The sequence below is a fragment of the Triticum urartu genome, chromosome 1 (genome assembly GCF_003073215.2).
Source record: "Triticum urartu cultivar G1812 chromosome 1, Tu2.1, whole genome shotgun sequence".
NCBI classification, from domain to species: domain Eukaryota; kingdom Viridiplantae; phylum Streptophyta; class Magnoliopsida; order Poales; family Poaceae; genus Triticum; species Triticum urartu.
The window spans coordinates 67367122-67387881 of NC_053022.1; the positions used below are offsets into that span (position 1 = coordinate 67367122).

General features: G+C 50.8%; 1 protein-coding gene across 4 annotated transcripts; it reads right to left on the reverse strand.

Annotated features, from left to right (window-relative positions):
* Positions 1–509: 509 nt before the first annotated feature.
* On the reverse strand, positions 510–19485 carry LOC125547965 (transcription factor HBP-1b(c38)). 4 transcript variants are annotated; one of them, XM_048711709.1, is made up of 9 exons: positions 19172–19485; positions 17663–17802; positions 16211–16288; positions 16060–16119; positions 15459–15536; positions 15324–15375; positions 14905–15176; positions 3843–4048; positions 510–1038 (listed from the first exon to the last, which is right to left on the reverse strand). In XM_048711709.1, exons 2-9 carry the CDS (start codon positions 17720–17722, stop codon positions 990–992), a joined length of 855 nt encoding a protein of 284 aa, XP_048567666.1. In that variant the 5' UTR covers positions 17723–17802; positions 19172–19485; the 3' UTR covers positions 510–989. The 4 variants fall into 4 exon arrangements, with proteins under 4 accessions (XP_048567666.1, XP_048567661.1, XP_048567654.1 ...); XM_048711704.1 differs by having other exon boundaries at positions 3843–4094; positions 17663–17781; positions 19172–19481; XM_048711697.1 differs by having other exon boundaries at positions 3843–4094; positions 17663–17795; positions 19172–19481.
* Between the last annotated feature and the right edge of the window lie 1275 nt (positions 19486–20760).

The window sequence follows — 20760 nt, forward strand, 5'->3', positions numbered from 1 at the left end:
GTGAGTGTCAGGGTGTAGCTCCAAGGATCTTTGTGTTTTACTGGTTGTTTGTTTTGGGATGCTCTTTGTTTTTCTGGTCTTTTGTGAGTGTCACGGTGTGCTTGTACGAGTCTAACGACTTTGTATTTATTTCATGATCTTTATACAAGCATACTTTCTCAAAAAAACTAAACAAAAACGGAGGGAGTACTACACTCCGTCTGGAAATAACGTGTTTTCCAACATTTGGTTGACCAACAATATGTGCAGCAAAACAAAAACAAAAAATATTCAGTGCTTTAAAATACAAAAAAAAACATATGTATCAAACTTTCATGACATAATACACATACATGTAAATCAACATCGCAACTTACATTTTCAGATGAAAGCTGCCTGTTAAGCCCTGTCCTAACAGAGCACACGCTCAAAAAGTGGATGCGAGGAATAATTCCAATCTCACCATAATCCACAAGTCTACACATAATGGTACAAATAGAAACATACAGTATCAATCACCGCACTCAAAATTAAGGCAACCAAATGGTAATATACAGTCGTTAGATGATTAGCCTGGCATTGTACAACATGATGTCAAATGTACCCAGCAGTCAATAAAACCGATTAGCAACAAAAGAGTTGTAAATGCACATCTAAAGGGATGGCTCTCTGCAAATTAGGATCTTAAAGATTACTTGGCAACCATTGGATGCCAATTTTACAGCGGTTAACGGTACAACAAGGATCCGGCCCTAATGCACTCAACTTCACTATATGGCTAAGCTACCTGAACACAACATCTCTTTGGATTATAGTATGTGCAAGTTCCTCTGAATCAAGTCTGTTGCATGACTGCCACCACCATCACCCCCAAACTCCGAAAATGTATTGCAGTCAAATCGCACGCGCTTGTTATTCCTTCGGTCGAGCAAGCCAGAGAGAACTTAGGGCACGAAGCCGGGATGAGTAATCACTTATCACAAGAAGTGCACGGGCAGACTGCCTTGTGGTCAGGATCCTTTGCATCTGCTGAAGAGTCTGCTGCCGCAGGTTGTCAGCCTTGATAGTATTAAAACAAGAAAGGATGTCATAAACACACCGGTCATAAAAGCATATAGTTAAACAGGATTTTGCAGATCATTTTGAATTGAGAAAAGTCTATTTTTCGTCCCTCAACTCTTCGCAAATTGCAGACTTCGTCCCTCGACTCTCAAACCAGACATCTTGCGCCCTTAACTCTTTAAACCAGACAACTTTGGTCCCTCTCCAGAACCGAAGCGGTTTGTTTCATAACATGGTGCGGCTTTGACCGGGCCGTGTCCACGTAGCAATATATCTACTTCCTCCCATCTATCTCCAGTGCGGACATTTAGTCGACCATTTGGCGTGAGTTGTCTGCCGCAGCCAGCAGCATGCCTTCCACAACGTACACAGCCACAGAAAGCTAGAAGCTAACCAAAGGGGTAATTTTGACAGCAGCTTTTGTAAAAGCTACAGCTTTCACGTCGAAGCCAGCCTACCCCAACTTCTCCGGCTTCTCAACCGGCCGTTTTCAGCTGTCCCCTAGAAGTTGGATAGTATTTACCCATCTTTGCCACTCCCAAGTGAACGTAACCCTTCAATCTGTTCCTCTCAGCAGCCTCGGAGGAACGAAGGGGACCCCCTAGTCGCACTCCGGCACGACCGAGCAGCCGCCAGCCCCATGCAGGAGCTAGGGTTGGCTGCCGCCAGCCGCTGCAGCCGGACTCCGGTGACCCTCCAACCCCCGCCTATGCCCGGAGCAGCGCTCCACTGCCGGCCCAAGTACACTCTCGTCCCCTCCCTCCTTCCTCCCTCTTCTATCCCCGTTCCCCGCGGCCCTGGTCCAGCCGGCCGTCCGGCACCGCCGGCGCACCGGCCCTCCTTTCTCCTCCCCCCTACTCCCTCCTCCCTCCACCCTTCTCCTCCCTCTCCTTGAATCAGCCAGATCTGGCCTGACCCTTACCTTGCTCGCTGCAGGCCATTCCTCCGGTGCAGACGGCCACATCTGGGCTGACCCTCTCTTCCATCCTCACTCCTTTCGCATCCTCCTCCCCTCCCCTGTTATGTTAATTATTTTTGCCTAATTTTGTGTATGCACTGTTGTTCAAAACAAATTGATGGGAGTTGTATTGGATGAGTAATTGCTGTATACTTGATATTTTGAGGGTGTGATGATGATGGTTTGACAGTACTTGCTGCATATTGTTGTATATTGCTGTACAGTGGATGATATTTTGATAGTATTGTTGCATATTGTTGTACATTGGATGATTTTTTGAGATTATGTAAGTGGATTGTTCTTGATTTTTTTTTTGTCATGTCGCTTGATTGAAGTATACTGAGAAGGCGGTGTGGGATGATGCACATCTGAAGAAACTCATCGAAATCTTGAAAGAGGTTGAAAATGCGAATAGACCCTTTAGGTCATTTAGATAAGGGTTGGATAACGTTTTGGAGAAATGGGAAGCAAGAACGGAAAAGAAGTATCCCAAGGATAAATTCAAGAACGAATGGGATGCAATAAAAAATGAGTATGTTCTTTCAAGGAGTTGAACAATGAAGCAACTAGGCTTGGATGGATGATGAAAAGAGAACTGCTTATTGCTCTAAGGAATGGTGGGATGAAGTAAGAGTATCAACAAAGGTTCATTTTGCATGGTTTTATATGATTGCACTACCTAACTTGTACATTTATTTTCAGATATGCCAGAAGAAGACAGGAAAGAAATGCATCATTTCAAGTTCAAACGACAGGGGCCGAAGCACCTTGAAGTACACATCATATTTGACAAAGTAAATGTCACAGGGGCTAGTGCTTCTTGTGCTGGAGATATACCCTCTGATGAATCAAGTGATGATAATGCGGTTCCTATGGAGAAACCCGATGATAGTGCTGAAATGACGTTGGCATCTTTGAAAACACCAAAAGCAAGCAAGAAGCGCAAGCAAACCTCTAATGCAAACGAGGAGAAGGATGGGAAGAGTCCCTTCTTACAATTGTACAAGCAGATATGTGAGAAGATAGAAAGTGGACTGCAGAAGATAACCTCTAGTGTTGAAGCATCATCCGCTCCTCCTCCCTACCATTTCAGAGATCATAAAGATAACGGTGGCTGAGGCTACCGAGCACCTCCAGCTTGGCACTGAACTCGCGATTGCCACCACCAGTGGCATGGTCCGCGGAGAGGTGCTTCACGGCTTGTGCACGTCCACAGCATGAACTCTGCGTTGACCATGCCGGCCCCCGTGACGCGTACTGCGCCACAATCGAGCATCGGCAACACGGACAAAGCTGGCGAACCTAGGCGCCTCCGCCACAGCTACGACGGCAACCATCTTCGACGTGACGAGAGGCCAAGCCCTGGGCCCGGCGGCCGTCGTTGACGACCAGCCAAGACGTGTAGGTCAGGCCAGTGGTGCTGGTGGCGTGCTTCTAGCTGATGTTGCCTAGTCGGACGACGAGGTGGTGCCGTTGGCGAAAGTGCATGCGTGTGAGTTGCTTGATCAAATGCCCACTAGAGATGGAAGGAAGATATATGATTAATAGAAGAGAAATTTTGCCACGTCAGCGAAGACCGGTCACAACAGGGTCAAGTCAGCAGCTATACCGGGTCGGCTGAGACGAGGGAGTAAACTTGTCTGGTTTGAAGAGTTAACGGTGCAGAGTACGGTTTTGACGCTGAGGGGCCAAATGTAGACTTCCGGAAGAGTTGTGGGATGAAAAATCAACTTTTCTCTTTTGAATTATATAGCCTACAGAGATCTATATACTCCTGCCCAGCTCCTCTGGTATCATATCATAGTACTCTCTACTAACCATACATTCGGAGTAAAGTAAATACCTGGCGAAGGAAATTTTCAAGGGTTCCAAGCTTTCCCATGGCCATGGCCATTTGCCCCATGTAGTTTGCCACATTTCCTGTTGATCCAGATCCAGAAGAGCCGATAGACCCAGCCAACGTTTCTGCCAAAGACTGCTGAAGAGCCTCCATTCCTTGTGAAAGAGCATCCTCAGCTTGTTGTGATGATTGCTGAAGGTTGCATATCCCTGACAGCTGCTGCTCAGTTAGGGGTTCAAGTTGGGTCGAAAGAAGCTGCAGTTTCTTAGTTTATTAGTAACTCATCAATAAATACATCAGCATTTCAAACAAATAAAGGAGACAAAGGAAGTATCAAAGAGATGCAAAACAAGACGCATGATATTGCGTTCTCAAAATCCATAATTTGCCTACATCCCCATATATTATTTAGTGTAACCTGATAACATACAGCACAGAGAAAGATGCATAGATACTCCCTAACAACAACAACAACAACAACAAAGCCTTTAGTCCCAAACAAGTTGGGGTAGGCGCATAGATACTCCCTCTGTTCTAAAATAAATGCCCTTCTAGAGTTGGGCACAAGAATTAAGAGTAAGGTGTCTATATTGCCCTCCATTTATTTTCATGTTTATCGCTTTCTTCTCACCAAGGCATTAAAATGCCCCAATTTTCCTCCTCAAATTAAGGCACACAAGCATGAGTTAATTAGTTCCCGTTTTTATGACACTGATAAAGGGTAAGGGCGTGTACAATAGACCTATACAAGCTGTATTTAACAGGAGCCACATAAGAATTTTGATGATGTGGCGGAAAGAGAAAAGGGAGAATGAGTGTCACAGCCAAACGAGTTTTTACAGACAAGACTGAGTTTTTTCTATTGTCTGAATGTTCTTTCTATCTTTTAATCAAAATTACCTATGAGTAGAAAGACAACTAACAGACGGATCATTGTATAGGCTATCAATACAACATGGTCCATATTTGACATGGAGGGGTATATTATGGACAGCACCTGTCTGTACTATTGTACAGGGGCGGACGCACGTTATAGGTTGTGGGGGCAACTGCCCCCGCTCGTTTTTTTCATCCGCGTATGCATTTTTTTTTTTGAGGCACTCATCCGCGTATGCATAGTCTTCCATATACGTGTGTGCCCCCACTAGGCCGAAATACTTTGCCCCCACTTGGCACATTTCTTTTGTATTTTCAGAAGCCCACGTACTTTAAACTATGAAGAAGCAGCCCGCTATTTGCTGTAGCATGTAGCCCGCAGCCTGCGTTTGCATCGTTTCCTGGCTAACTCGATCGCAGTGGCCTTGCGGCTAGGTGCCTCGCCCCAGATTTCAGCGTACACACACGCACCTGACGCACGCACGAGACGGCCGAAGCCCTAATCTCTTCCCCGAAGCGATCATGCAGCCGCCGGCTCACTGTGACGTTGCCTACAGGCAATCGCAGCCTTGCCGTCGTCTGTCCCTCTCGGCCTTGCACAAAAAGATGCCACAAAACAGCCCCGTTTATTCTGCAACTCCGTAATTCTACATGACACGAAGGTATGCCATATAAGTCATCTAGGGTTTTTTCTTTGCAATTTTTTTTTGTTTGTGATTTCGGGTGAAGAGATGGCTCCGCTCCCACCCCCTAGCCCCGCCGAGCCCTCCCCTGCCTGCCACCGACGCTCCCCGCCGGTCGCCCGCCCCTAGCCCCCTCCCCCAGCCATGGAAGCCCCTGGTGCCGCCCCTGCTGACCGCCGGGCGACCCTCTCCGGCGAGCGCGTGTCCTCCAGTGACCGCTGGCTTAGCTCAGAGAGCGAGTCCTCGGCACGCTCCTACAAGGACGTCGCACTCACCCCGCCGGCCTCTGCTGCGTCGCCGGCAGCGAGGGCCCCTGGCCGCACCTCGCCGGCCGCCCACATGCCCGCCAGGCAACGCCTCGGCCCCCGCTCGGAGGTCCACCGCGTCTCCGGCGGAGCCGTGCTCGACGCTGATGGGTTCCAGCAGCCGCGGCGCGGAACCGCCGCCCAGGCCAGGACGGCAGCCCCAGCCCCTCGCCTCCACGCCGCCGCAGCCCGTCTCCGAAGGAGATTGCTGGGTTGTGCTTTCGCTGCCTCGACCACCGCCACCGGGTACGCGACCGCACCAACGACGTTCGGTGCAGGCGCTGCCTCACCTCAGGCCACGAGTCTCGCGACTGCGACTTCCGACGCAACGATGACGCGCGGCCTCGCCATGACGCCCCTGGCAGAGACGGCCCGGCCCTGGCCCTCCTGCGCTTCGTCGCGCCACCACCCCACCGGCACCTCCTGCGCTCCTGCCGCCGGCCCCCGTTCCCCAGTCGCGCCGCGACGTGCCCGCGCGGGTCATCATGGCGCAGTCCACGAAGATGGAGGAGGCTGAGCGGGCCCTTGGCCGCGCCATGGTGGCCTCCATCACCGGCAACAGGCCGTAGGTGGCCGCGGCCGAGGTGGCCGAGCTGCTCTACCGCTCCCTCGAGCTCTCCGAGGGCGACTTCACCGTGCACGAGCACCACCCCGAGGACTTCCTCATCCTCTTCTCCCTGGACACCATGCTTCCTCTCAATGGCGAGCACTTCATCAACTCGCCACGGTTCGCGTTGTCGCTGCGGCCATGGTGCAAGCTTGCGCATGCTAGCGCCGGCGGGTTTGAACACCATGTCGAGCTCAAGCTCCGCCGCATCCCCGCCCAAGCATGGCATCTCTCCACCGCCGAGCACATCCTCGGGGAGAGTTGTTGGATCGAGAGGCTGCATCCTCGCACGCGCTCTCGTGAGGACCTAGTCGTCTTCCGCCTGTCCGGCCGCGTGCATGACCCAGCCGACATCCGCCGTGTCACCATTCTGGAGATCTTGAACTGCTTCCAGCCCGCGTCCCCTGGAGGCGCCGGAGGTCAGGACGCTCACATACCCCGTCTCCATCGCGCTCGCACACACTGCCCCGCTCCGGGTGCCCCCGCCTGATGTCCAGGCCAATGACGACCCCGGCCGAGGTGGCGCCGACAATGGGCATGGCCAAGGCCAGGGCCCCGGTCATGGACGGGCGCGACGCCGTGGCCGAAAGCGCAGGCGGACTGACGCAGCACCGGGCGGCCCGGCCGACGGCATGGCCATGGACGCGCTTGCATGGCGCGCCTGCGACCGCTCGGGGCGGACCGACGGGTTGAACACGGCGACCTCCTGGCCCCGGCAGGCGACGGCGGCGGCGATGCCGCCCGCCCGACTGTCGAGAGATGGCATGCTGTCGTGGCCGGGTCAGCAGGGCCCCGCCCGTTCTCGTCACCGTGCTAAAAGAGGAAAAGGGGGAAAAGAAAGGGCCCGCAGCAGCGGGCTTTGGCGGCAGATCCTACGCGAGCGGCTGTCGCATCCGATGACGACGCAAGGAAGGTTGCGCAGATGCCAGCTGGCGAGCTCCCACTGGTCATTGGTGCGCCAGAAGGCCCTGGAATTTCAAACTCGGGCTCCCCCCACGATCCCGAGGACGATCCCGTGGGTCCCACCCCTGCCGCTGCTGACCCAACGTCGTGTCGGGATCTTGCCCTTTTGAGCCAGGTCCCAGACTCGCAGCCTGTGGTACCAGAGGCTTCAGAATTGCCAAGATCACCTGTCGCCTTGTCGGGGCAAAGTGGCGTCTCGCCTACTCTTGTCGCACTGGTGGGCCCAGGAATCCCCGTTGACCGGTCATCGCTGCCCCTCGACCCCGCTCAAACGGTTTCGGCGGGAGGAGGCGCACCGGTTGCCGCCCCACCCGCTATCGTGCCCACGTCCGAGGCCTCTTCCAAAGCTGCCCCCCACCCCCTACCCCCCTCATCGCCTGGCTGCTGCTGGGCCAAATGGGCCTGGGCCGCTCGCTGCAGAGCCCGCATCTCCAACTACGCTGCTCCTTGTGGCCGCTGCCGGACCACCCGCCACTGGATCGCCAAAGGCCGAGGCCCAGAGCCCAATTTCCATACTGCAGCGGCCCCAGGGTTCCTTCACGCCCGCGCCCAACGCTGATCATCGCTCGCCCGTCCCCGGACCCCGCTCCTCGGCATCTGGACGGTTTGCATCGCCGCCAATCACGATGCGACGATCGCGCAGCCGTGCGACCACGCAGCAGGCTTGGACGCTCGGCGAGTTTTTGGCCGCGGCCACGAAGCACATCAGCGCGTCGTTGCCGACTCCCGGGAAGAGGCCGCGTCGTCCCCTCAACTTCGCCCCACAGCAAGGCCGTTCCGCGGCTGCGGCCACACCTGCGGCGGCGCCGCCGACGGCAGAACGAAGGGCCCATGTGCAGATCCTGCGCACCCTGGGGATAGTAGGCACCAACCAGAAGATCACGGCCATTGAGATGAAAGCCTACGACGACATGTTCGCGGCGCCAATCCCCCTGTCTGTGCTCAAGGCCATCGCCGCCCTGGTCGATCGGGAGATCCCAGCGTGCTTCGCCTCCCCCACGCGAGCAGCTGTTGCTTGCGAGAGCTAGGTCCGCCGGCCCAATCATCGTCAACCCCTTGTTCATGGATCACGGACTAAAAAACGCAGTTTGGAATGTTTGCAGCCTCAACTCACGCGCCCGGCATAGTGCAATCCGCTCTCTGCTGGGCACTACCGACGCCTCCATTGTATGTCTACAAGAAACTAAGATGGCTTTGATCTACTCGCCCATTGTGCTAGACATCCTCGGCTCCAAGTTCGACGATGTTATGGCGCTGCTAGAAGGAGGGCGGGAGAGGGTCGGCCAGGGGCCTTTTGCCCACGGCCGGGCAAGATGGAAGGGATTTCCTTCTTAATTCTTGCTTGATTAGATTGATACATCTCCTCTCTTTATAGAGGTTTACTTGACTCCCAAGCAAGGCCTACTTGACCCCTAAGCAAGCGACCCTTATCTCTAATTAACCCTAAGACTAACGGGCTATACTACCAGCCCAGGCCCATTAGGCCCATTACGTACTCTAACACTACACCCCACCTGGACATGCAGCTTGTCCTCGAGCTGCAGCCTAACCAACTTATAACCATGACTCGACGCAACACAAACCTAACACCTAAAAACAAGCCTTTTACATCTCGGCTTGTTTTATTACTCTCAACCTGAAATGGACTGGGACGCTTTATTTTGGACCCCTTAACAAAAAGTGGACACCATCCGCACGTCAGACGTGCACGTGTACAGCCACCTAGATCCCATGGATACCACCTGGACAAAAGGAGTGCATGTGTACGGCCACCTGGAAGTGGTCGCAAGAGCGACCAGCAAAGACGCCCTCGCGGCTGCCGGCAGCGGAATGCAGTAGTGCTACGCGGTGTGCTCCTGTCGGTGACACCCTGCCTTCTCCCCATCCGACGGATGTTGGTCTGCACCGCACAGGGAAGAGTGGAGGGCTTGCGATGGAGAATGACGAGGGGTGCGCCCCCCCCCTCCCCCCAACCGCCGATGTCGCAGACTTTGAGGTCGCTGCCCGCGGGAAAAACAGCATGCCCGCCGCCTATGGGGGAAACCGCATGCCCAAGATCCCCGAGGCAGCGGACGAGATCGAGGTCCTTTGCACAGCGAAGGGCAATTTGGAGGAGCGGCAGCTGCAGACCATGCATCTCCCGCACATGCTGACGCGCTAGGAGGCCGCACGCAGCAGCCTGCAGCCTCACCGCCGCCGACACGTGGCAGGTAGTGATCCAAGCCAGAAGCGGTGACGGCGACGGCGGGAACTTGATCTGCTGGATGGGGACGCCCTGAGGAAGCGGTGATGGCGACGGCGGGAACTTGATCTGGTGGATCGGGACTCCCGCCGGCGCGGTCGATGCGAGGCCGGAGCTGACCGGCGGTGGCTGCTACAGTGGAGCGTTGGGCGCGGCGGCTGCCACTGCAGCCAGGGCGGGGCGGTGATGGCGGTGGATGGCAGCTGCAGCGGCTAGTGCAGCGGCCCGGCGAGCGCGGCGGGGACGCCTTGGGGCAGCAGCGGCGGCTGCTGCGGCGGAGGCCGCCAGGAGCGGCGGCTGCCACTACAGCCAGGGCGGGGCGGTGGTGGCGGTGGATGGCAGCTGCAGCGGCCCGGCGAGCGCGGCAGAGGCCGCCTGGTGCAGCGGCTGCCAGGGCAGCGCAGTGGCAGCGATGGGCGGCGCAGCCGAGTGCGACCTGTAGGACCCGGCCAAGAACAGGCGGATCTCCTGGACAGCCTGGGTTAGGTCCCGCAGCGCCCCGGACACCTCCGGGGTGAGGACGGCGGGGGCGAGCGCGACGGAGGATCCTGGCGCGGGCAAGAGGGGCGACGATCGTGGTGGTCACCGAAGGCAACGAGATGACCAGCAGCGGAAGAGACGGGTTGGGCAGCGGTGAAGACATGATCGAACCGAAGCTAACTGATACCAAACTGTTGTGGCGCTGCTAGAAGGAGGGCGCGAGAGGGCCGGCCGGGGGCCTTTGCCCATGGCCGGGCAAGATGGAAGGGATTTCCTTCTTAACTCTTGCTTGATTAGATTGATACATCTCTTCACTTTATATAGAGAGGTTTACTTGACTCCCAAGCAAAGCTTACTTGACCCCTAAGCAAGCGACCCTTATCTCTAATTAACCCTAAGACTAACGGGCTATACTGCCAGCCCAGGCCCATTAGGCCATTACGTACTCTAACAGACGACTACACTTACCTCCCGGCCGATGGTACACGAGGCGGCATCCTCCTCGCCTGGAAGAGCAGGGTTGTCACGATCTCTGACCCCCTGCTCACCCAGAATGCGCTCACGGCCAAGGTGTCCGTGGCCTCCGGGACGCCGTGGTGGCCGACGACGGTCTACGGACCCCAGGACGACGCAGATAAAATCCTATTCCTCCGGGAGCTGCGCGATATACGGGCGGCCTGCCCCGGCCCATGGATGTTATGTGGTGATTTCAACCTCATATAATGCGACGAGGACAAGAACATGGGTGGCCTGCATCGGCGCATGATGGGAAGGTTTTGCCGCGCCATCAACGACCTCGCCTTGAAGGAGATATACCTCAACGGGCGTCGCTTCACGTGGTCAAATGAGCAATCGCCGCACACGCTGGTGCACCTTGACCGCGTTCTTTGCACCCCGAATTGGGAAGATGCGCACGGCGAATGCCACCTTCGATGCCTTGCTTCGGCCGTGTCGGACCACTACCCGTTGCTGTTGGATTGCTCTCCCATGCCGGCGGCGCACAAACGCTTCCACTTCGAGGACTTTTGGCTTTGGTTAGACGGCTTCCAAGACACCGTTGCCGCTGCTTGGAGCTTGGTGCATGATGACGACCCCTTCCGGCGGCTGGTCAAGCGTCTCCAAGCTACTACTCGCCGCCTCTCGAGTTGGAGCGCCAAGTCCACGGGCAACATTCGGGAAAAACTTGCCATATCCCGCAAGCTGATCTTGCGCTTCGACAAAGCGGGGCTTCGACAAAGCGCAGGAGGACCAGGTGCTCTCGCCACTGGAGGAGTGCCTACGCAAGCAGCTCAAGCTCGCCTACCTCGGCATGGCATCCATGGAGCGCACGATTGCTAGACAGTGTGCCCCGCATCGCGTCTCTCAAGGACAGCGACGCCAACACAAGCTTCTTCCACCGGCAATGCTCCTACCGACGGCAAAAGAACCGCATATACAGCCTCGCCGTGGATGGGCAGGTGCTCATAGATCACAAGGAGATGGCCAACGCAGCGTTTTAGCATTTTGATGGCTTGCTGGGCACCGCTGTTGACCGGGAGCACACACTGGACCACAAGCTCGGTGACTATCGACCGATCTGCTTGATCCACATAGTGGCCAAAATCTTCGGGAAGGTCCTGTCATTGCGCCTCGCTCCCAAGCTCGACACCCTTGTCAGCTGCAACCAAAACGCGTTCATTGCCGGACATAGCCTCCACGACAACTTCGTTCTAGTCCGGCAATCCCTCAAGATGCTGCAGCAACTTGGTGCGCCCAGGATCATGCTCAAACTCGACCTCACACGCGCCTTTGACTCCATCTCCTGGCCCTTCCTCTTCGAGGTGTTGCGCCAGTATGGGTTTGGGGACCTATTCAAGGAGTGGCTGGCCATTCTGCTCTCCTCGGCGAGCACTCGTGTCATGCTCAATGGAGTTCCCGGCCCGCCAATTTGGCACCGCCGCGGACTAAGACAAGGCGACTCCACCTCCCCGCAACTCTTCGTGCTGGCGGTGGACAACACTTGGGAGGCTAATGCGTCGCGCCCTCCAGACAAGCATCCTCCAGCAGCTGCACCCCGACGAGCCATCCCGGCGATCTCTCTCTACGCCGACGATGTGATGCTCTTTTGCCATGCCACTCCCGAGGAGATAACCGTTGTCAAAGGCATCCTGGACGTGTTCGGTGTGGCTTCTGGGCTTCGGGTGAATTACAAGAAGAGCTCTGCCATGGTCCTTCATGCCGATGATTCCGTTGCGGGGCTGTTGGAGCTGCTTGGGTGCCCCATCGTGGCCCTGCCGGTCACTTATCTCGGCATCCCGCTCACCACTCGCCGCCCCCCCCCCCCACGGCCCAGCTGCAACCCCTCGTCGACGCGGTAGCGGGCCGGCTTCCTTCCTGGAAGGCATGGCTGATGAACAAAGCTGGACGACTGGTGCTCGTCAAGTCGGTGCTTAGCGCGATACTGATTCATCAACTGCTCGCGCTAGCGCCTCCAAAGAAAACCCTGAAGCAACTAGAGAAGATTCGGCACGGCTTTCTTTGGGCTGGCCGCGCGGACGCCCACGGTGGACACTGCCACGTGAAATGGTGCCGGGTCTGCCGCCCGCTTGAATATGGCGGCCTTGGCGTCCGGGACCTTGAGCGCACTGGGCTATCGCTACGGCTGCGCTGGCTATGGCTTGCGCGTACGGACACAGATCGAGCATGACAGGGGCTTGACCTACAATTTACTCCGGAGGAGCGCGCACTCTTTTACGCCTCCACAACCATGACCATCAGGGACGGCAGGACCGCCCTTTTTTGGGAGGATCGTTGGCTCGGCGGCCAATCCATCCGCGAGCTTGCGCCCATGCTTTTCCAGTGCAACCCCAAGCATCGCCGAAAGTCGAGAACGGTGGCGGAGGCCATGACCAACAATAGCTGGGCGCGCGACATCCATGGTCTGCTCGGCCTCCCAGAGATTGGACAGTACCTGAAGCTTTGGCACTTAGTACAGCATGTCGAACTGTCCAACGAGCCGGACAAGCTGCTCTAGAGCTGGACCGCCAATGGTGCTTACACCGCCCAGTCTTGCTACCGGGCAACCTTCCAGGGAGCGACGGGCTGCCACTCTTGGAAGCTCATTTGGAGGAGCTGGGCACCGCCAAAAGTGAAGTTTTTCCATTGGCTGGCATGTCAAGATTGCTGCTGGACCGTGGAGCGACTCACACGTCGTGGCCTGCAGCACCACCCGCGGTGCCTTCTGTGCGACCAAGAACCGGAGACAATCAGGCACTTGATGCTCACGTGCCCATTCACTAAGCAGACATGGCATGAGGTCCTAGCTTGGCTGCACTCATGATCTGGTGGCTGCGCGCGAAGGAATCCACACCGCCAGCTGTACGCAAGGCGCTGAAATCCGTGGCGCTTTTGGTGCCGTGGATGATTTGGAAGCATAGGAACGCGTGTGTTTTTGACCATGTGAGCCCATCGCTCAATGAGCTTGTTGACAGGATCAAGGACGAGACCCGATGATGGGCAAAGGTCGGGGCTCAAGGGCTCAGGGTCGTTTTGCCATCATCCTGGGATGTCCACTGAGCCCCTGTCGGCTGTGTAAACCTGCCTCCTAGGAGGATGTAAATTCCCTCTCTTTCCAATGCAATGAAACGCAAAGGCCATTTGCTTTTTCTCGAAGAAAAAAATTGTGTGTTTGCAATTTCTATGATAGAAACCATGTTATTCTCATCTATTTACGTGTATAGTTTACCGATTTGGATGATCAGATCAGTTCAGCTGCTCAAGCGATTCGGTTATGACATATAGATTTAAGTTTGCAACTTTCTACTTCGAATAAAATTGACATATAGATTTAAGTTTGCAACTTTGTACTTCGAATAAAATTGCATAGTCTGGACTGACAAACTCCAATTTAATTCGGATTATCTATTATACTACTTCCTTTGTAAACAAAATATAAGACGTTTTTTAGATACTTGTTTACAAAGGAAGTATATTTGAATCCTAGCACACTTCAACTGGAGACCCAACTCCCCAACTTTAGTTTATTGGGACGTTTCCTTTGCCTTATTATTCCACGAATATGAGTATATGACCATACATTCTTACTCATCGTTTCACTATCACTTGTAAGAAGAACATTAAAAATTTCGACGCAGACCCCTATGTCGCTGCCTCCCCAGAGCGACTGCCCAAATCCGGTCTTCCTCCCCCTCCTCCCTGCCCTCTCTCTTCTCATCGCTGGCAACCCCCTCCGGCAAAAGCCCGTAGGGAGCCGGCGATGGCGAGCCTTTGTTTCCTTCGCCCAGGGGGCTGCCCACTCGTGATTTGGTGGTAGTGTTTCGGTATACTAGCGTCGACATAGTTGTTCTTATTGTTCTTCTTACTTTCTCTTTTGGTTTTCTTTCTCTTTTAGAAGACCGGGGCAACTCTGTATTTTTCCTTTTTCCTATCTATATGAAATGGCAGGAGCACCCTGCTTGCATCGTAAAAAAAAATTCTCTTGCCCCCTCTCATATTTTTTCCTGGGTCTGCCCCTGCTATTGTATACTCCCTCCGTTCCTAAATATAAGTCTTTCTAGAGATTCCAATATGGACTACATACGGATGTATATAGACGTAGTTTAGAGTGTAGATTTACTCATTTTGCTCCGTATGTAGTCCATATTGGAATCTCTAAAAAGACTTATATTTAGGAACGGAGGGAGTACATGACCTAATACAAACACAATGGTTCAAGTTGTAATTGCAGTGCAGAAGGACAAGTATTTGAGAGAAGTTGGATAGCCTATAAGGTCATCTGTTTTGAAACAGAGGGTTTGTACTGACAATTTTTTCATTCTAGACTAAGATATTCTAGAGCAACATTGGTCATGCTAGATGATTTTGATATTCCGAAGGACTAAAAAGCAAAGAACAAGGCTGCATTACACACCTTTAAAAGCTCAGAAGGTCGGAAACCTCCAAGCCATAGGAAACACCTCTCAGCTGGTGTCTTCCACATGCCTGATAACACATGAAAGACATCTGCTTTGGCTGCATTTCCTTTTTGCTTAAAAATCTCATCATAGTGTGACATGATCTTCTCAACAACACTACGCAGCTCAGTATCGCCTGCATGAGCATTAACTGCAGCTCTCAGCTCATTAACTTGTCGATTGTGTTCTTCCAACCACCGTGCGTACTCTGTGTCAAAAGCCAACGCCCCTGTAACAAAAGGCAGCATAGTTATAATATACAAAAATAAGAGAATGTGGCATGTATTTGTTGGATACGTCCATGGTGAAAATTAAGAAAATAGTTCATGTGGCATACAAAGATTACATATTGATCACTGGAGAGATCTGATATTACCATTTCCACTCATGGAATGAGACTGGTCTGCTGAACTAGATATAAAAATGCCCTGTGAAGGAAATTTCCATAAGCAAACTTCAAATGAAGTCTTGTAACCAGAACTCAAAAAAGTGACAAGCAATAAAAGCAAACTTGTTGACGAGCTCGTTGCAACTCCTGCTCTAGCTGGGTAAGCTTTAGCCTGCTGTTCTCCAATTGTTGAACATATGCCTACAAAAGAGAGCAACATTATGAAAACAATATACAATACACAGGCCACACCGCCACGGTCAATCTATAGTAGAATTGTGAAAATGATGACTTTGTAGCAATGAATTAAATATTGTGATGTTCTCCATAAACGAACTTCCGTTTTGATTCTCAACAATGGAACAGTTCACCCGAAACCTCCGCAACATGCTCACCGAAAGCTCTTTGAACTCTTTTAACGGCTTACAGGCAAAACCACTAGACCTGCTTCTGTGCTTAATCTAATCTAAAAATTATACACAGGCCTACACGAGTTCATCCATCCTCTCTACATTTTTCCAGCAATATAATGTGTATACTGCCCTAGCGCCAACAATAACTGAGCCCCAATAGAAAAATAAATAAACCCAATAGCAAAATGCAGTTTAGTTATATGAGTGGCATAATTCAAGTACTAGTAGAATGCAATACCAAGTGAACCAAAAGTCTCACGAAAATAAAAGCACTGTCATTAGTAAAGAAGCTAAAAGTAACATCCAGGTACCTTTTTCCTCAAACGACTTTTCCTAGCAGCCTCACGATTTTGAGCAAGCCGACGCATTGTCTGCAACATAAGCTATTAGCAAATTATTTCTTGCAAGTAGCAGGAGCGATAACGTGAAATCAAACGGAGAAAGCTACTTGAAAACTTTTACCTTCTGATCTCCGTTTTTGTCTCTGGATCTGTCACTAGAGTCAGAAACAACAGCAAGAGCAGCATTCCCTGGTTCAAGCTGCGGATGACAACATACTACTATCAGGCTTGCTTTATTCTTATTTTTAAACAATTAAATTCCCTCTCATAGATTCCTGAAAAACCTGATTCAAGCTGCGGATGACAACATAACTATCAGCGTTATTCTTATTTTTAAACAATTAATTTCCCTCTCCTAGATTCCCAATGTTTCAGCATAAAATATGAATGAGATTTTCCACTACATAACTGAAAAGCAAAACTAGTTTACTTCTCTTTTATGCTTCTCCTGTTCATGAAAAACTAGTGGACTAGTTAAGGGTATTAGGGCATCTTCCTAGTCATATATGCAAAAAATGAATTTGGCCACTTAGCATAGCAGCTCCTGTTTTGTGTATCCTTTGGTTTACTATTGTTTTATCATCTATCAAGGACATGTATGTTCTGCATCGCAGACATAACGTATTTTGGGTGCCCATATTGTAACTGTCAAAATTACCATTTTCAACTACCACATAATCTACATAGACCTCAGCAGATGAGTTGAAAGATCTATGTTATACTCCCACCGTCCCAAAATAAGTGTCACTGATTTAGTAAAAGTTGTACTAAATCTTATTTTGGGGCGGAGGGAGTATGTGTTTCGTAATTGTACATGTGATACTCCTGAATCCTGATGGTCCAATTTCACAAGCTATCATAAAGACAGAATACAAATAAATGGTTGTTGAGGAACTAAGACAAGGTCAAGGGGTTTGAGGATCGTATCAAGCAGTGAGCCAACTTAACAAGTGTTATATTGTATTTCCAAAAGAATATTGTGCTAGATATCTTAATAGGTAAAGCCGACTATTCATGTTTTTTCACTCCTAATTTCATGGATATCTATGTGAACTGTCCATTCACAACACATAGTTATATTGGATTATGAAATGTGAAGGTTCTGTTCTATTGTGTAGTAATCTAAACAGGACTGATGGATACCATACAAATTCTCCCATCTACCCAGTATTGTAAGAGCGGTTCTCTCATAACAAGATCTCAAAAAAAAATCCAAGTAGCAGCATAGTGCAGATCACTATATACTGACTTTTTAGTTTACACATCTTCCACGAATTTAAACCATTGAATGAACGGCAAAGCTAATAGAAATATCTTACAGAACACCCACTACATTTGGTCAACCCCTCTTATTTCAACTTCTATAGCCACTATTGCTCACATGGTTTAATGTAATGGTTGATCTCATAACCACTGATTCTGTTTCCAAGTGAAAATGATAAACCTCACTATTGATATCATTGTTTACCATTATTATATGATCACTCATATACATTCAGTAAAATTAGTTGGGCTGTTCTCCACTCCATAGTCCACACAATAGCTGAGCTAATTAAGGTAAGAAAAGACTTACCATAAGATTTTCATCAGTATCATCTGTTGACGTTTCTGTTCTAGGGCTGGCCTCTGCCATTGCAGATTATTCCTAGTGCTCAATGTAACTCCCAGAGAGATTCCTTTGTTGTGACAAAGCTGCAGATATATGCCTAAACACTGATGAACAAACCATTTCAATGAGATATAATATGCAAAGATTAAAGACGCTGTAAGCCAGACATGATCAATCTGCCAATTTGTTACTAAATACTAAATATCTAGGTGGCATTGAGCAACAGACGATTAATTAATATGATGAACAGACTCAAATGGCAAGATTGGTAAACAACATGCATTTATATGGGAGAACATAGTTCAACAAGCAAAATTTATACGTGACGAATAAAGTTCTACATGCATACTCATGACTTCCACGCAGGCTTGAGATGTCAATTTCTGGAGTTACACAATTGCCACCAAGAAACGAATTGATGACTTAAATGCCAGGTAACGTGAATCTTATTCTTCATATTTCCATTGGTGAATAGCTCAAACCAAACCCAAATAATATGATGAATATCACAACCCCCTCCAAATATAAGGCGGTTCCATTTATAGTTCCCACTGTTCACATGAACAAATCGGCCACTGTTCATGTTAGATTGGAAGTGTGGGATTGGAATCAACCACGTTTCAGTACAATATCTTGCGGTCATCATTTCCTAGCATAGAAATTAGTCAACATTCTGGTTTAAAAATTGCTGAAGCATATGTGGAATGGGAAACCTTCTCCATAAGTTCGGACTTGTGGGTGAACTGGTTGGTGCGTGAAACATATAATGGTATCAGAGTCAGAGGTCTCAAGTTCTGAGTTCTGGCTAGAGCGTTTGCTCACCCCTATTCACAAACACGGAGGCGAGAGTGCTAGTAGTGCCCACGTTTGAGGCGAGAGTGCTTGCACGTGTGGGTTGTGTTGAAGTATATGTGCAATGCCCAACCTTCTCCATAAGTTCGGACTTTTGGATAACTGGCTGGAGCATGAATTCAATAGTGTATCAGAGCTGGAGCTAAGCTGGTGCAACAATCTGAGTAACTGATTGGTGCATGAAACATAACAAAAATATCTTGTGGGTTGGCAATTATCTAGAATATTCATCATTTTGTTCTAAACAAGAACCGGATGATACAGAAAAATGTAATGCTAGGGCTTACCAATACCTCCGCAGCAAACAAAAAATGGAATCGACTAAAAGGAAGGATTACCAAAAGCGATGACAGCCACAAAGACTAGACGCTTATTTATCATGACCTAAAAAGAAAACTTTTTAACATTCCGATCACTTATAGTTCGCAACTCATGGTAGGCTACTAAGGCTAGGAATCGATTGCCTTCCTATCATTGCAATCTAGCGTAGTACATGAATGGAGCTAAGCTGGCGCAGCAATCTGGAAAACAACCAAAATGTAACCGTGTAAACTCGCTGCGAGCTAGCAGTAACTTCATCCCGCAGCAAAAACAAGGGAAAGATGAGGGTCCTCGAATCACCTCGATAGGAAGAGGGGCCTCTATTCGAACTACGGGGTAGTAGACTGCCGCCGTCGCCGATCCTTTTGCGGTCGCCGCTGCTGCGAGCTCCCCGAGCTACCGCCGCCGCCGCTCTTGGCCTACACGACGAGCCCGGCGAGCAGGACGCGGCTGCGGCTTCCTGCCGCCGTAGGTCCCGCCGCCGGGGACACCTCTTTGGTTGCGGCTGGGGAAGCGGAGGGCACGGGAGCTCGGGGGGCGGTGCTCCCCGGAAACGAACTGGAACGAACCCTAGTTTTTTTTTTCTCCCCCTTTCTCCTTTTTACGTGAGCATAAAAGGAAACACATATATTGCCCCTCCGGGTTCCTCGAAGGCAAAATGTGCAAATTTAACCTCACGCGGAGTTATTTCACAAACTAAACCGTTCGTGAACACTTAGCTGACCCTTTTATGCAGCGTCCGACAGACGTTGCATTTTATTGAGCAGCGTCTTACTGACACGCGCTGCACGCCTGGCCAACGTGGCACCTTGGGGTCAGACCCGGCCCAACATCTGCAGCGCCTAGTCGACAGGCGCTATGCTACCCATATATGGCGTCTATGTGTTAGGCGCCACGCTTGTCAAGTGCGGCGGATATGCATTATGACTGCACATTCACTTACCTAGCCAGTTGTGGGGCCCCTAACTCATCCCCACACACATCCATAACAGATTTGGCTTCTCCTCCCCCCTCTCCCCTCCCATTTCTCTTCTTCCTTCTCAAATTCTTCCCCAACTCCTGCAAATCTGAAGGTTTTGTCTATGGATTTGGACCCTAATTCCTCCCTCAATGTAATCTCCTCCTATCCCCTCGTTTTCATCCGAAAGAATGCTCTCATTTGCTCAATTCTTACTAGGGTTAGTCAAACACTAGTTCTTCATGGATTTTGGAATTTGTATGGAAATATGAGATGATTGTTCGGCATTTTTCTAGGGTTAGTCTTCTTAGTATGTTAGGGTTAGGGCTATGGTTCTTGTTATGTTGGGGTTAGGGTTAGGGCTAGGGATATGGTTCTGGTTAAGTTAGGGTTATGTTTATTGTTTGCTATCTATGTTAGGGCTTTGGATTTGTGTTAATCTTCAGATGAGTACTTACGAAATATATTTTGCATTGTGTTCTTTTAATAACTAGCACATATGCTCGTGTGTTGTAATGGGAGAGATTGTTTCTTTGCGAGAAGCAACGGGAAAGATAATTGATGTGTCATCCAAAAAAAGAGTCTCCACAATCATAGGTGACAGAGCAAAGAGTCATGGTCTTCTCGCTAGGCATGTTTGACACGTGAAATCTTGATAGTGGTGGGGTTGGTCGGCGTGGTGGCGAGCATTCAACTCATGCATTTTTTCTCCGGTTCGCATCCATCTCGGGGTTGTGCATGCCTTCTCATTTGGTGGCTGTGCGGTGCAAGGTTGTCAGAATCGTGATTCTGTTATACGATTCTATGACTTTATGATCCAAACAAACCATTTTAATTCTACTATTTTAGTTCATAGAATCTACGTTTTTACGATCCTGATAGTGAAGATTCTATGATTTGTGATTCTATCATCGAAGCTCCGATACGATTT

Excerpts from the sequence above, each read along its gene's own strand:
- LOC125547965 (XM_048711704.1), bottom strand. The coding sequence starts at position 17,722 with ATGGCAGAGGCCAGCCCTAGAACAGAAACGTCAACAGATGATACTGAT. Across the intron at positions 4,095-14,904 it reads GACCTTCTGAGCTTTTAAAG|CTTCTTTCGACCCAACTTGA; the intron begins GTGTGTAATGCA and ends AAGAAACTGCAG. Across the intron at positions 1,039-3,842 it reads TTGAAAATTTCCTTCGCCAG|GCTGACAACCTGCGGCAGCA; the intron begins GTATTTACTTTA and ends AATACTATCAAG.